This window comes from Vanessa atalanta, chromosome 27, assembly GCF_905147765.1.
Source record: "Vanessa atalanta chromosome 27, ilVanAtal1.2, whole genome shotgun sequence".
Taxonomy (NCBI): domain Eukaryota; kingdom Metazoa; phylum Arthropoda; class Insecta; order Lepidoptera; family Nymphalidae; genus Vanessa; species Vanessa atalanta.
The window spans coordinates 3,732,992-3,748,890 of NC_061897.1; the positions used below are offsets into that span (position 1 = coordinate 3,732,992).

Here is a 15,899-nt window from a genome sequence, read left to right on the forward strand (position 1 = left end):
CCGTTATTTTTATTGAGCAGACTGGCTCTCGCCCATGTGTACCCTACACATGCCCTTTGCTTACGAAATTGAATCATAAATGGATTTGCTAACAAATAAAATAAACGAAACGTAACAAAAACGGAACGTAGAATTCGACTTTACAACGTACCGATTGAAGTAATAATTGAAAAGAATAATAATTCCTTCTCATTATTCCTATAAATAATATATTTGAAGCAAATATAGACTTGTTTGATTCATTGTGCTAGTTGGACATAAAATTCCTTTCGAATAATAAATAAATGTTACTTTTACAAGGTTTTTCTTTTTCTGTAACAAAGGCAGCCTTTTTATAATTTGTTTTGTAATTCTGTAACATTAAAGATTTTGAAAAACTAAGATAAATTTTTGCTGTCCACGTTGTATCCAAGACACTATGAAGAATAGGCATTCCTCTTTAACTTTTGATTTATATATGAACATTTCGATCAAAATTTTCTGACAGAAACAGGTCACATTTCTGCCACGTGTTATATGGTTCTCCGCACTATATTTGTTGTGTTAACTGTCTAGTTACTAGGTAGGGTCTAGCCGCTAAGTTTATCTGTCAAATCATTCTTTATGTCAAGACACGGTGACACGTGTTAAGACTTTCTTAAAGATTAGTTCGGCTTAAAGTATCTTGAACGAACGCGCATCTGTTCCTCCGTATGATCTCTATTTCTTTGTATAGAATATATATTTTTGGTCTATATTCATATGTAATTTGTTAATGCTTTGTGCGTTACAAGATGATACCGCGCCCTCGTTACACTGAGGATGAGTAAGATAAAATTGGACAGTTAGGTTTAAATGAGCTTTTCGGAAACGACAATATATATGTCAGACATTTGACAATGTATTTGTGTTACACACTTGAACTCCAACACTACGTACAATCCTTAGACGAATAGAACCCACGAGGTCGATCGTACACGAGACATTACTTTTTTGGACAACTTTTTGAAAGTGTGGGAGTATGTGGCGCAAATTGCACCGGGATTCGGGGGACGTCACGGGATCACTTGGCTTTGTGGCAAGATCATGCTGAGCTAATGAGAAGACCAATGCTGAGCTACAGCATCAAAAAATAGACTCGTATAATATGAATGATAACGAATTTGTTATAAAAAATGGTAGCTTTCTGACTCGGTATGTGATTTTTTTTAATAACATAAAGTGATGTGGAGAGGCAATTTTGATGTTATCTGGTGCCAAACCTTCATAGTTACCACTTATACTAAGATGTCACGTAAATGTGGAGTGTTCTGAAGTATTTGTAGGATATTCTTGACCTTCTCATAATGAAGTGGCACTTAGCAAGACTTACCAACTTAATGAACTATTAGAAAATGGCCATTTTGTTAATAGAAATTACATTTGTAAAACTAATATGGTCGTTGCATTTCCTTTTACATAGTTGATATGATGTTATTGTCAAATATACTATGATAGAGAGATTATTTTGCTCAAGTTTGTGCACAGACCCAGGTATCTATGCCCTCACTCAAATAATTGTTCCTTTCAAATCAAGACAGACATCTTGGATTTGAAGTATGGGTGTACAAGCAGTGTTAATTTACAGGCTCCGTGACGCTACTGATAACACCTCTATAGAGAAATCCAATATATATCACTGGCTTTGCCGGTTTGAACGACGAATACAAATTGGGTCTTTGACTTTATAAGATAACTACTACAACAACGTAGACAAAGAACAACGAGCCAATCAGATCCGACAATCGTCGATAGTAACCCTCAAAAGTGTACCCTTTTTTTTTTTTTTTTTTTTTTTTCTCGCTGGAAAAACGCGTTACGCGCTTCCCCCACGTGATGGAAGGTGGGGGGGTGTGTGGGACTCCCCGGAGCCCTGGACGCCGAGTGCGCCCAGGTACGCCGGGTTTACCCACTAAAAAACCAGCGGTACCCTCTCCGTCTTTCGGCGGGCGCCACGGGATCGCTTGCGCATGCTACCGTGACGCCCTGACGGTCGGCCCGCCTATGCGGGCCTCCAACACCTAGAGGGGGTTCTCGGGGTACTGAGACCCCCCCTAGTCCCTGCGACGCCTATTGGGGCGGGGGGAGAAGGTGCGCGTAGCGCTTCTTCCTCCTCCCCGGTCGTCTTCGGCGGAGCGGGTCTGCAGCGGCATCCTCTTCCCGCTCCCGCTCCGCGGCTTCCTTCTGCGACATCACGCTTTCGCAGAAGGAGCGCATCTCCGACCAACACGTCTCACTACCGAGCATTTCGTTGACGATGCTCGGCAGCGAGAGGTCTCCGCCCATAGTCGCCGCAAGGGTGTGCCTCTGGGGCCCCCACGCAGCACACTCACTCAGGGTGTGGTGCGCCGTGTCGACTGGCGCACCACACTCGTGGCAGGAGGGTGACACCTCCCGCCGCGCTATCCCGTGCAGGTACTTACCGAAGCATCCGTGCCCGGTAAGTACCTGCGTCATCCTGAAGGTGAGTGTGCCCTTCTTCCTCTCGACCCAGCGACTCAAGTGGGGCCGGATCGCCTCCACTGTCGCCAGGCCCGCCGTGGGTGACCCCAGATCCTCCTGCCATCGGGCGATCAGGGCTCGCTGGGCTAGAGCCCTGATCCGCCCGACCTCCGCCGACCCTGGACGGTCGCCGCGGTTCCTCGCCTCGACCCGGAACCGGTACACTTCCGCGAGCACCTCCGCCTGGAGCTCCCAGGGCGGATCGCCCGCGAGAAGTGTCGCCGCAGCCCACGACACCGTACGGTACCCTCTGATGCCTCTCACCGCTATGACCCTCTGCGGCTTACGCAGCAGGGCCCGGTTGTCAGCGGTGAGGGCGTCGACCCAGATCGGGGCACCGTACAGCGCCATCGACCTCACTACACCGGAATATAGACGCCGGCATAGCGATCCCGGCCCCCCCACATTCGGAAGGAGGCGGCCGAGAGCGGCGGCGGCGTTGATGAGCCTCGGGCCGAGATGGACAAAATGCTGCCCGAAGCTCCATCGACCGTCCAGGATGAGGCCCAGATACTTCATCTGGGCCTGCACCTTGATCACCGTCCCCCGGACGGTGATACTCGCCCCTCGTGGGGGTCCTTGCCGTGGACCGTGGAACAGGAGGGCCTCCGTTTTGGATATGGAGACCCTCAAGCCCAGCATTCCCATACGGTCCACGGTGAGAGCCGTTCCGACCTCGGCGAGGCGTGCCGCCTCCCGAAAGTCCCGCCCAGTCGCCGTGACGAGAGTGTCGTCAGCGTAGCACAACACCCCCATCCCGGGAAGGACGGGAGCTCGCAGGAGCCAGTCGAAACCGACGTTCCACAGGATTGGGCCGAGAACCGACCCCTGTGGAACGCCGCAGCCTACCCGACGCCGGACCAGCCTCCCATCGACCTCCGCCCAGAGGACCTCCCTGTCCTGGAGGTACGCCTCCAGCAGCCTCCTGAGATAGGTCGGCACCCCATGGTATCGGAGTGCCTCCCGTATCGTCTCGAAAGGGAGACTGTTGAAGGCGTTCGCCACGTCGAGCGAAACCGCCAGGACGACTTGCCCCCGGGCCACCGCTTCCGTCGTCCGAGTCTTCAGGGCGTCCAGGGCGTCGACCGTCGACCGGCCCGCCCTGAACCCGTACTGAGCCTCTGAGAGACCCGGACCGACCTCCTCGAGGTGCTGAACGAGACGGGCTGCGAGGACCTTCTCGAAGAGTTTGCCCGTCTCGTTCAGCAGCACTATTGGCCTGTATGCCGAAGAGGAATCCATCGGCCGACCTTCCTTCGGCAACAGGACCAACTTTCCTTCCTTCCAAGGCTTCGGAAACTGCCCGCTGCACAGGCACTCGTCGAACAGCTCCCGAAGCCTTGCACCCAGGAATTCCAGGGCGTCGCACAGAACACGCCCTGGAACCCCGTCCGGACCCGGCGCCGTGTTCTTGGCCCTCAAGCGGCCGAGGGCCATCTCCATCTCCCGCTCCGTGATCAGTGGTGGAGCCACTGCGTCTTCGATCACGGAGCGGGGGGCCATCTGCGGAGGGACATGCTCGCCTGGATGGGGAAAGAGTTCCCCGACCAGGCGCAGGAGGAGTTCCGGCGGCAGCGTCTCAGTGACGGGGGCGCCTTGAGTGCGGAACTTTCCGCGTACGCCGCGGTACGGGCGCCCCCACGGGTCTCGATTGAGACCCGCCAGAAGCTCCTCCCTGGCCTTCTCCTTGGCCTTGCTTATCGCCAGCTGCAGATCTTTTTTCAACTGGCGATAAGCGTCCAGCATCTGTCCCTCCAGGTCCGTGTCGAGGCCGTTGCGCCTTCGACAGCGGACGTAGGCCCTCCGCGCCCGGCAGCACGTCGCCCGAAGGTCGGCGATTTCGGGCGACCACCAATAGACGTGCCGGCGCGGAACCCTGCGCCGGGTCCGAGGCATGGCCGCATCGCAGACCTCCTTGAGCGAACTGCGCATGCGGCCCGCCAGCTCCTCTGCGCTGGCGCCCTCCGTCCTCCCCGCGGAACCCCACCGCTGCACGATGGCGGCCTCCTTGACCAGCTCTCGATCGACCTGGCCGAGAGACCACCTCGGCAGCGTAGTCGGCACCCTCTGGGGTTCCGCCGGCCTGCTAGAGGTGGAGATCTCGAATCGGATGTACCGGTGATCCGATAGAGTCTCCACCTCCTCCTCCACTCTCCAGTCGACCACTCTGCGTGCAACGACAGGGGTGGCGAACGAAACGTCCACCACGGAACCCCCCTGATGTCGCACGCAGGTGTGAACCTGCCCCCTGTTTAGAAGGGACAGGTCGGAGAGCAGGGCCCACACCTGGACGGCCCTCCCTCGCGGATTCGTGGCGGGGTTGCCCCAGGCACGCGACTTTGCGTTTAAGTCGCCGAGAACCAGTATCGGTTTCGGCGACTGCCTGGCCACCGCAGCTCTGACTAAGCCGAGGTAAGTCTCGAACTCAGCCAGGCTGCGATTAGGGGAGAAGTACGTACCGACGACGACGTACTCCCCCCACCCCACCACTACGTAGCCCGAGCCCCTCTCGATGAGTGAGAGGGGGGGGCCCGTTCCGCTCCTCGTGAGAACCGCCACGGTGTCGTCCGAGTCCCCCAGCCAGTGAGGTAGGGGAGGGACGAAGTAGGGCTCGCAGGCCACCGCCAGGTCTACCTGCCACTCCGCCATGGACTGCAGCAGAAGGTCCTGCGCTCCGGCGGAGTGGTTCACGTTCGATTGTAGGAAGCTCAGGTGTGCTGGCATACTTGATTCTTCTGAGCTTCCTCCGTAGCCTGGCGGCTTTCCTCGCGCGGGGCGGTCCTGGTTCCTTGGACCGCTTTACCCTTCGTGATGGGGGGGTTGCAATCCCTGGCCCCCATCAGGTGCCCCGAAGGCTTGCCGGCCTCTGCGCAGACCGCGCAGCGCATCTTGGCCGTGCATTCCGCTGACTTGTGGCCGTCCGAGCCACAGCGGTAGCACAGGCCTCCCCTCTCCGCCTTCGACGGGCAGAGCGCCCGTGTATGGCCAAGGCCCATACACTTGTAGCAGCGCATAGGGCGCTGCTCCACGACGGCCACCTTGGCCGAGCTCCACCCGACGAGGAGGCGACCGGCAGCGGCCAGCTTCTTCGCTGCCGTGAGGGGGCAGGTGACGCGGACCATCCCCATATAGCCGGGTCCGCGCTGCATCACTCCGCACTTCACCGCCTCGGAGGAGCAGTCACCGGCGTGCGCGATCGCCGCGGCCAGTTTCTCCAAGGTGACGGAGTCGTCGAGCCCCGTCACCTTCAGGTCGGCCTTCTTGACCGGGCGCACTACGTCAGCGACCCCGTCGAGAACTGTGCGGAGCTTCGCCGCCAACCTATCGGCCTGCTCCGCTTGGGCTTTCGGCAGCTCGAGAGCCCTGGCTCCGGTCGCCGTGCGTCGCACCTTCAGCCCACCGCTGATTCCTAGGTCCTGGAGCTTGACACTTTGCTCCGCTCTCTCCAGGACCTGCGCGTAGGTGACGCCCTTTCCTACTGCTTCCGGCTGCAACGTGAGAACGATTGCAGCCGAGCGAGGGGTGGCCAGCTTCGATTTGGCTGGCTGGGGCGTTTTCGGCAGCGTCTTAGCGTCGGAAGAGGTGGTCTTGCTCCCCTTCCTGCCCTTCTTCACCACCGTGGACCAGGACGTCTCCTGGTTCGGTGGTGTTTGGGACGTCGCCGGTGCCGGTGCGCTCAGTAGGCAAGCGGTGGGCTTGGTCTGAGCAGCCAGAGCAGCCGCCTTCCTAGGCTTGGCTGGGGCTCCCACACCCCCGTCCTGGCGGGCCGTCGAGATAGACGGCGGTGGACCCTGCGACATCTGCGTTTTATCTGCCGCGGAGGGAGGTCGCTGCATCCTCGCCGGGAGGCGCTCCTCCAGGCCCGCCAATTGGTCCTTCATCGCCGCGCCGATCGACGTGACGATGAAGTCCTTGAGCTCCTCCATCGAAGGAGCGCCTCGCGGGGTGTTGGCCGCCTCGGTCGCCGCTGCCACCGTGGTACGCATCTCCGCGTACTCACGGCGGTGGGCCTTTAGCTCCGCCTTGAGGGAGTCAATCTCCCTGCGCATACGACTGTTATCCGCACGGAGGTTACGGGCTTCGTCGGCCTCCGTCCGGGACGCCAGAGCTTCGACGACGCCTTCCAGAGAGGCCGCTGCGTCCTTCAGCCTCTTGATGAAGCCTCCTTTGAGGTTGGAGGACTTCAGCGCGACCTCTCTAATCTCGCGTGCACTGCGGCCAGCCTCCGCGCGGAGCTCCTCGTTGCTCTGGAGGGCCGGATCCACCTTGGCTAACGAAGCAGCTTCTTCAAGCTCGGGAACGACCACAGGCGTTTTTTTGAACGCCCTGCTTCTGAGGGTCCGCTCGAAAGCGAGCTCTCTCTCCTCATCTTCTTTGGCTTTGAGCTCTATTCTTGCTCGACTGAGCCCACTTTTCTTAGGCTTGCCGCGGCGGTCGGCAGCAGGTCCCGCCGTGTCGGAGCCTGAGTCGGATTCGACGAACCGGACCGAGGCATCCGACGCTGTCTCCATATCCGTATCCATATTGCAAAAGCAGCTAAAAGGCAGCTTCCCTCAGGAAGTACGTGGCTGAGGGTGGCTCTAAGGCATCATTTATGATCCCCAGAGCCTAGGCTTACAGAAGTAACAATAAAAATTTTTTTCTTAATTTTGACCCTCCCTGTTCTATATATATATTACAGGGCGGGTGGGAGGGCACAATTTTTCGGTTTTCGACCGATAACTCTCGAACGGATAGGCCGATCCGGGAGATTGAGATGTCAACGGATGCAGAGCAGAGGGCCCCACAATCGCGCCGAACACGGAAAAAAGATCGAAACAATAATAAAAAAGATATAAACGAAAAACTTAAAAATAGCTTAAAAACAGACAAAAACGGGAGATATAAGTAGGTTAAAAGTGGAATAATAATTTTAATAGTGAGAACTGAGTGAGGTATTTTTTTCAGATTTTTACGACAATAAATGGAGAAAAAATTTTGAAAAATGTACTTCGAATATTTAGAGTTTCGGTTCGCTTAAGAAGACTTTCAAGAGCGATCCGATTCTTATAGCGAATAATCGATACAGATTCTGTTTATAAAAATTAATAGCTCCGGAACGGAGACGCCGATCCGGGAGTGATATGTCTCGATGGATGCAGGGCAGAGGGCCCTACAAATGCGCCAAAGAGCAAAACAAGATAAGATTACAAATGAACGAATTAAAAATAAAAAACAGAAAAATATAATGAAAAAAAGTGAGAAATTTTTCGGTTTTCGACCGATAACTCTCGAACGGATAGGCCGATCCGGGAGATTGAGATGTCAACGGATGCAGAGCAGAGGGCCCCACAATCGCGCCGAACACGGAAAAAAGATCGAAACAATAATAAAAAAGATATAAACGAAAAACTTAAAAATAGCTTAAAAACAGACAAAAACGGGAGATATAAGTAGGTTAAAAGTGGAATAATAATTTTAATAGTGAGAACTGAGTGAGGTATTTTTTTCAGATTTTTACGACAATAAATGGAGAAAAAATTTTGAAAAATGTACTTCGAATATTTAGAGTTTCGGTTCGCTTAAGAAGACTTTCAAGAGCGATCCGATTCTTATAGCGAATAATCGATACAGATTCTGTTTATAAAAATTAATAGCTCCGGAACGGAGACGCCGATCCGGGAGTGATATGTCTCGATGGATGCAGGGCAGAGGGCCCTACAAATGCGCCAAAGAGCAAAACAAGATAAGATTACAAATGAACGAATTAAAAATAAAAAACAGAAAAATATAATGAAAAAAAGTGAGAAATTTTTCGGTTTTCGACCGATAACTCTCGAACGGATAGGCCGATCCGGGAGATTGAGATGTCAACGGATGCAGAGCAGAGGGCCCCACAATCGCGCCGAACACGGAAAAAAGATCGAAACAATAATAAAAAAGATATAAACGAAAAACTTAAAAATAGCTTAAAAACAGACAAAAACGGGAGATATAAGTAGGTTAAAAGTGGAATAATAATTTTAATAGTGAGAACTGAGTGAGGTATTTTTTTCAGATTTTTACGACAATAAATGGAGAAAAAATTTTGAAAAATGTACTTCGAATATTTAGAGTTTCGGTTCGCTTAAGAAGACTTTCAAGAGCGATCCGATTCTTATAGCGAATAATCGATACAGATTCTGTTTATAAAAATTAATAGCTCCGGAACGGAGACGCCGATCCGGGAGTGATATGTCTCGATGGATGCAGGGCAGAGGGCCCTACAAATGCGCCAAAGAGCAAAACAAGATAAGATTACAAATGAACGAATTAAAAATAAAAAACAGAAAAATATAATGAAAAAAAGTGAGAAATTTTTCGGTTTTCGACCGATAACTCTCGAACGGATAGGCCGATCCGGGAGATTGAGATGTCAACGGATGCAGAGCAGAGGGCCCCACAATCGCGCCGAACACGGAAAAAAGATCGAAACAATAATAAAAAAGATATAAACGAAAAACTTAAAAATAGCTTAAAAACAGACAAAAACGGGAGATATAAGTAGGTTAAAAGTGGAATAATAATTTTAATAGTGAGAACTGAGTGAGGTATTTTTTTCAGATTTTTACGACAATAAATGGAGAAAAAATTTTGAAAAATGTACTTCGAATATTTAGAGTTTCGGTTCGCTTAAGAAGACTTTCAAGAGCGATCCGATTCTTATAGCGAATAATCGATACAGATTCTGTTTATAAAAATTAATAGCTCCGGAACGGAGACGCCGATCCGGGAGTGATATGTCTCGATGGATGCAGGGCAGAGGGCCCTACAAATGCGCCAAAGAGCAAAACAAGATAAGATTACAAATGAACGAATTAAAAATAAAAAACAGAAAAATATAATGAAAAAAAGTGAGAAATTTTTCGGTTTTCGACCGATAACTCTCGAACGGATAGGCCGATCCGGGAGATTGAGATGTCAACGGATGCAGAGCAGAGGGCCCCACAATCGCGCCGAACACGGAAAAAAGATCGAAACAATAATAAAAAAGATATAAACGAAAAACTTAAAAATAGCTTAAAAACAGACAAAAACGGGAGATATAAGTAGGTTAAAAGTGGAATAATAATTTTAATAGTGAGAACTGAGTGAGGTATTTTTTTCAGATTTTTACGACAATAAATGGAGAAAAAATTTTGAAAAATGTACTTCGAATATTTAGAGTTTCGGTTCGCTTAAGAAGACTTTCAAGAGCGATCCGATTCTTATAGCGAATAATCGATACAGATTCTGTTTATAAAAATTAATAGCTCCGGAACGGAGACGCCGATCCGGGAGTGATATGTCTCGATGGATGCAGGGCAGAGGGCCCTACAAATGCGCCAAAGAGCAAAACAAGATAAGATTACAAATGAACGAATTAAAAATAAAAAACAGAAAAATATAATGAAAAAAAGTGAGAAATTTTTCGGTTTTCGACCGATAACTCTCGAACGGATAGGCCGATCCGGGAGATTGAGATGTCAACGGATGCAGAGCAGAGGGCCCCACAATCGCGCCGAACACGGAAAAAAGATCGAAACAATAATAAAAAAGATATAAACGAAAAACTTAAAAATAGCTTAAAAACAGACAAAAACGGGAGATATAAGTAGGTTAAAAGTGGAATAATAATTTTAATAGTGAGAACTGAGTGAGGTATTTTTTTCAGATTTTTACGACAATAAATGGAGAAAAAATTTTGAAAAATGTACTTCCTCAAAAGTGTACCCTAACCCTAAAAGTAAGTAACCCTGATTCGTTTGTTTTTTATTCATGTTTATATATCAACTAGCAGGCAGACAAATGGAACACTTGTAGGTTATAAAAGATCCTGCTGAATTTCTTTCGCTGGTTCTTCTCAGGTGGTAGGTTTTTGACTATCAATAAGCAAGTTTAACGATTTTATATCGAATAAAGACTTCGGTTAGTTGTCATCATCCCCATAAACAATGATGAAAGCACCCATTCGCCACCAACCTTGGGAACTAAGGTGTTATATTTTGACGACCTCCGTGGTCGAGTAGTGTGTACACCGGTTTTCATGGGTACGCCACTCCGAGGTCCCGGGTTCGATTCCCGGCCGAGTCGATGTAGAAAAAGTTCATTAGTTTTCTACGTTGTCTTGGGTCTGGGTGTTTGTGCACAACGGGGCACAAAGCCCTACCAAGTAACTCGTTTCGTTATTTCACACAACAACTTTGACAGAACTATGATTCTAGTATCTTTAGTTTGATCAGACGGTATTTGATGGTGTTTTAATTTCACGGACTGGTTTTTTTAAAAGGTAACATTATTCACAACGACATATATTATAATGTAAAATAAAACAATATTTCTTTACACTTTTTTATCCAAGAGGATAAAAAACGTCTACATATAACATAAAATAAATTGACATTTATAAACAACAACGACAAACATGCGATCTAGTGATGTATGTGATCCGAAAATATCATAAATCCATGTGTAATTATTGAATTAAGTACTCCCAAATGTATTTTTTTATGTTAGCCTTTAATATTCAACTAATATGTCTTGCTCTTTTGATTATGATATGGTGTTATATGTGGACGGACGAGCATATAGGCCGCCTGATGGTAAGTGGTCACCACCGTCCATACACATTGGTGCTGTAATAAACATCAACAATTCCTTACATCGCCAATGCACCACCACCTTGGGATTAAGATGTTATGTCTGTAGTTACACTGACTCACTCACACCTCAAACGAGATCACAATAATAGGGCGGTAGAATATCACTGTTGGGCGGTAGAATATCTGATGAGTGGTTGGTACCTTCCCAGTTGCACAAAGCCCAAACACCAAGTAAAATTTAGATTATAAAATCGTAATGCATATAAATGTATTAATCGCACAATAATTTAAATTAATGTTTTAATAAGTGTCAACTCCAGATTAGTAAATAACAGTTTTTTAACCGCATCGCTCGCATTTTTAAACGTGTGTTTATAAACACAAGTTAAATAATGATAATTTATCTTTTGAATACTTACTCGCAGCGGGATGCAGTCCAAGTGAAGCAGCCTGGTTGGCAGCGACACCGAGCGTGGTTGGTGGGGGGTAGCGCGACCCGAAGCCGAAGAGTGCCGCTTGCGCCTGCGCCTGCGCTTGTGCCTGAGCCGCTGCACCGCCTGCAGCGCCATCTCGACCCCAATACGCTGAAAATGAAAAAATATGTTTTTTATTTTATTTAAAGACGGACGACCAAATGAGCTACGTGATGGTCACCACTAATCATAGACATTGGCGCCGTAAGAAATTAAGAAATAACCATTTCGTACACCACTGACTGGGTTGCAAATATTGGATCTAAAATGTTATGTCTCTTGTTCCTGTTATGACACAGGCTCTGGCTCACAGCTTTACTACAATTTAATCGATATTTCTCTAGCAAGTTTAATTCGAATCATTACTTTCAAAATAGGACTGTGTTAGAAAAAACAAACCCTAAAAACCCTGTTTATATTAAGATATCGTATTAATACGTTTACTTATTATATTACTCGTACGTCGCTTACTGTTATTTTTTATGTAACTGTTTTGAAAAGCATATTGTACAATAACATTTTCCTAGTAACCTAGACCCATTAAACTTGACCTGGATATTGACCTAGGCCGAAATCGAATTGAAACTGGAGCATGATAGAAGTAGGTTACTGTCAACTATGTTAGTGTTAAAATTTGTTCAAAATGTAAATCGCCTCCTGGCTGTTTCTACTCATATACAATTATGTATATAATTAATTTGACGTAAAAAAAAAAAAATTGTCCCGCTGATTTTCTTTCGCCGGTTCTTCTCAGGTCAGGGTGTTTTCTTTTTCCGAACCGGTGGTAGTGTTTAATTTGACCATCAATAAGAAAGTGTAATACTTCTATATTGAATAAAGGAATTTGAGTTTGAGTTTGTTTTACTAAATTGATACAAATTTCAAGGCTTTCATATCATTCTTATATAATAAGTAAATTTAGATTAATACTATAATGACCGCCCCCTAACACGCAGGTTAGGGGGCGGTATTCGGGTCATAGGTTTTAGGTATAAAAATTCCTTGGGGTTCAAGCTTGTTTCATACAAATTTATTTCAATGGTTAAGCCGTGAAAGCCTGACAGATAGGCTGATTACTACCAGTTTCTTTCGCATTTATAAAATTATATATTACCAACATAGAATGGAATCTGCATTTTAATGATGGAAGGTCTACATATATACGAGAAATGAGGATTTAAACAAAAGTAATTTTATGTAAAAACTCTGTTTAATTATAATTGAAAATATAACTCTAATTCCTTTAATGGCATCGTTCGTTTATTGCCCAGAGAATATCAAAATTGCAATTTAACGAGGAAATGTTGCCAGGCTTAAAAGCTGTAATAAATTTGTACACCTACTTATAATTTTGACGTACCTATACATATAGTCTTCGATATAAATAAAAATCTTATGAAATTTAATAACCATAATATAGCGAAACCCTTCGATGCCCTATTTCCACAGATTTGATTTGAATTAAGATAACTTTGTCATTACTATAATAAAATCGAAGCATTCACGACCTTGAAAATTAACGTTCATTGCGCCCATAATAGTTTCCATTCCAATCCAAACACATTTGAAAAACCTTCTTTATTGAGCGACATTTCTTTTATTTAGGTCGAAATTAGACCAAGGCATAACTTTAAACAGCCATTATAAACGAAATTGCCACACCAAAACAAATGTAAATATTTGTAATAGTCTATATGATCAATCGCACCGGAATACACGAGAATACTAAAACCTAAATATATTATGTGATGACTAATCTCATAAGACATGTGTAACAGGATATTACGTTTTAAAGACCTGGTTTTTTATAGAATTTATATCGGAAACGTAATTCGTGTAACAATTATTTATATATTTCAAATTCTAAATATACTTATTTAAGTGGACTTTTGAATGACAATTTTACAGAACTAATGTAAAGTTACCGGTTCGGAATGTAGATTCTATCGAGAATAACCGGCAAGAAACTCAGTAGTTACTATTGTCTAACATTAAATATCTTCTTATATATTATACTTATAAAATAACATGTACCGACTGACTGATTCATCATCGCCGAGCGTAAACTATTTAAGTTAGGGTCATGAAATTTAGTGAGTAGGATCGTTTTATTGTGTAGACACTCACTAAGAAAGGAATTTTAGAAATTCTACCCCTAAGGGGATGAAATAGGGGTTGAAAGTTTGTTTGAAAGTGCGTCATTTTTTAAGTAAGAAACATGAACCTTTATTTTTGGGATACTGATTAAAATGAGTAGATACGCATTTAAGCGTTTCGGGATATACCCCGAGGGGTGAAATACCAATGTTGTATAAAACGAGGCCTAAAATTATGGTAACAGTTTAAGTTAATCTGTAAATATATTCAACTACGACGCGAGCAAAGACGGGGAACAGCTACTATTATTTAAAATAGGTAGACAGATTGGGAAATACATAGGAAGACATAATGTACAGTCACTCATACACAATGTAAGAAATATTAACCATTCCATACATGATTAATGCACAGCCAACTTTGAGAATTAAGATATCCCTTGGGTCTTTAGTGACTGATAAATTATTAACACAAATTGAGAACATAGAAACACCACAATTTACTGAACCCTTGTTCAGTTAAAATCCAAGGGGTCGATCTCCGGTTTTTTACTTAGAAATGCAATCTTCCATTTTTCAGAAAATGGTCATTGTCCACGTGAATAACGTTAGAACAAGTAAATGTTTCTTGCAGTGGTCAAACTCTTAAGGCAAACCTGATGAATTACTTTGAATTAGGCAAACGCTATAAATATTACTGCGGATGAATTTATCATGAATAAAAATATAAATTCTTACTAGGCTCATGATAATTTACAACTAGATAACAGTACTTAATCGCTTTGACAATGTCATTGACTTCAGACAAAAGTGTCTTAACGTCACTTGGGTAAATTATTGGCATTTTCAATCAAGTCTGGCCACAATTCCTTAAGACGCTTCTACACCTAGACGACACCATATAAAAAATCTCTACGTAATTTCTGATAATAAAAAAATATATATGTAAATGGATTCCGATGGAATTGGTTTAAATTCGATATCACCATTTGATATCAAGATAACGGGCTAAAGAAACTCAACATTCGTCACACCTTCACACGTATTAAATACACACACACATCTGAAAACATAGCATTGAACTGTTAAACCCTGGCCTTGGAATTTCTTAACGAAATAAAAAAAAAAACAAAGTCTATTAATCTAAATTTAGGTTCATCGGTGTGAGCATTTGAATTTTAGCATATTTTAAATATCGAATTAATTATTTCCTAGCTTCCTGTCTTGACTTAGCACGCGTTAATACAAAGTTACCCCACCCTAACCCTTTGTTCCAAATTTCGGCTTTCTAAACTCAGTAGTTTTGGTTGTCCGTTGATAGTGACGACAAACGATTTTATTATAATAATTATTATATTACGATCAAAAGAACATCGTTTTATTAAACGTATAGTTAAAGTTGAGGCTCGTGACTTAATTTTATATTTAAATTATGTTCTGACCGAATCCTGTCACGACAGAGATTAAAGTGGGCAAGTATTGTATATATATTCATAGAAGCACTCCGTGTTCCCTAAATTCGCTAAATAAGTCCGATAGGACGGAAATTTGAATCGAAGGACCGACAGTTTATTAATAGTTTCCTTGTACTACCAAACATATTGTTACATATATATATATATTATATTGTTAACCCGGATTTGATCCTATACTAGAATACTCCTAAATGGATAGTTCAATTAAACATGCCTATTCAAATAAAACTGATTAATTTTTAAATTATTTATTGCTTATGATTTTGTTATAACTCATAAAATATTGAACTTTTAAAAACCTTTTCTCAGAAAGACTTGAGTGCGAATCGTACTTAACCTCAAATGTTTTATCTTTTTGTGTGTATTGTTTAAGTCAACATACAAACATTATATGTGTAATATAATGAAATGACTTAAATGAGTGAGATATAAGATATGTACATACATACACATATCGAAAACATAATCTGTTCACAAAAGTTGTCAGAAAATTTCATAAATGTTGTTAAAATATAAATTCTGACAGGCGGTATGAGTTTTTTTTTTTATTTCCCTCATCAATGGTTACGATCTGTGACTACTAGGGCATCAGAAGTATATAATAAGTATTCAAAAAGCAAACATATATAAACGTATATCAGGTTATAGCAACATGAATCAGCCTACTATTTTCGTAAAAACTAGTAATATAATTCCGAGTGTTACTCTTAACAAGCATATTATTAGATTCCCTAA

At 44.7% G+C, this 15,899-nt stretch overlaps 1 protein-coding gene across 7 annotated transcripts in view; it reads right to left on the bottom strand.

Moving 5' to 3' along the window:
• LOC125074411 overlaps positions 1-15,899 on the bottom strand; it is a 115,424-nt gene that overhangs the window by 36,694 nt on the left and 62,831 nt on the right. For all 7 annotated transcript variants that reach the window (XM_047685740.1, XM_047685744.1, XM_047685742.1 and 4 more), the window contains exon 4: positions 11,540-11,704. In XM_047685740.1, coding sequence (XP_047541696.1) covers positions 11,540-11,704 — 165 coding nt within the window. The remainder of the gene's footprint in view (positions 1-11,539; positions 11,705-15,899) is intronic.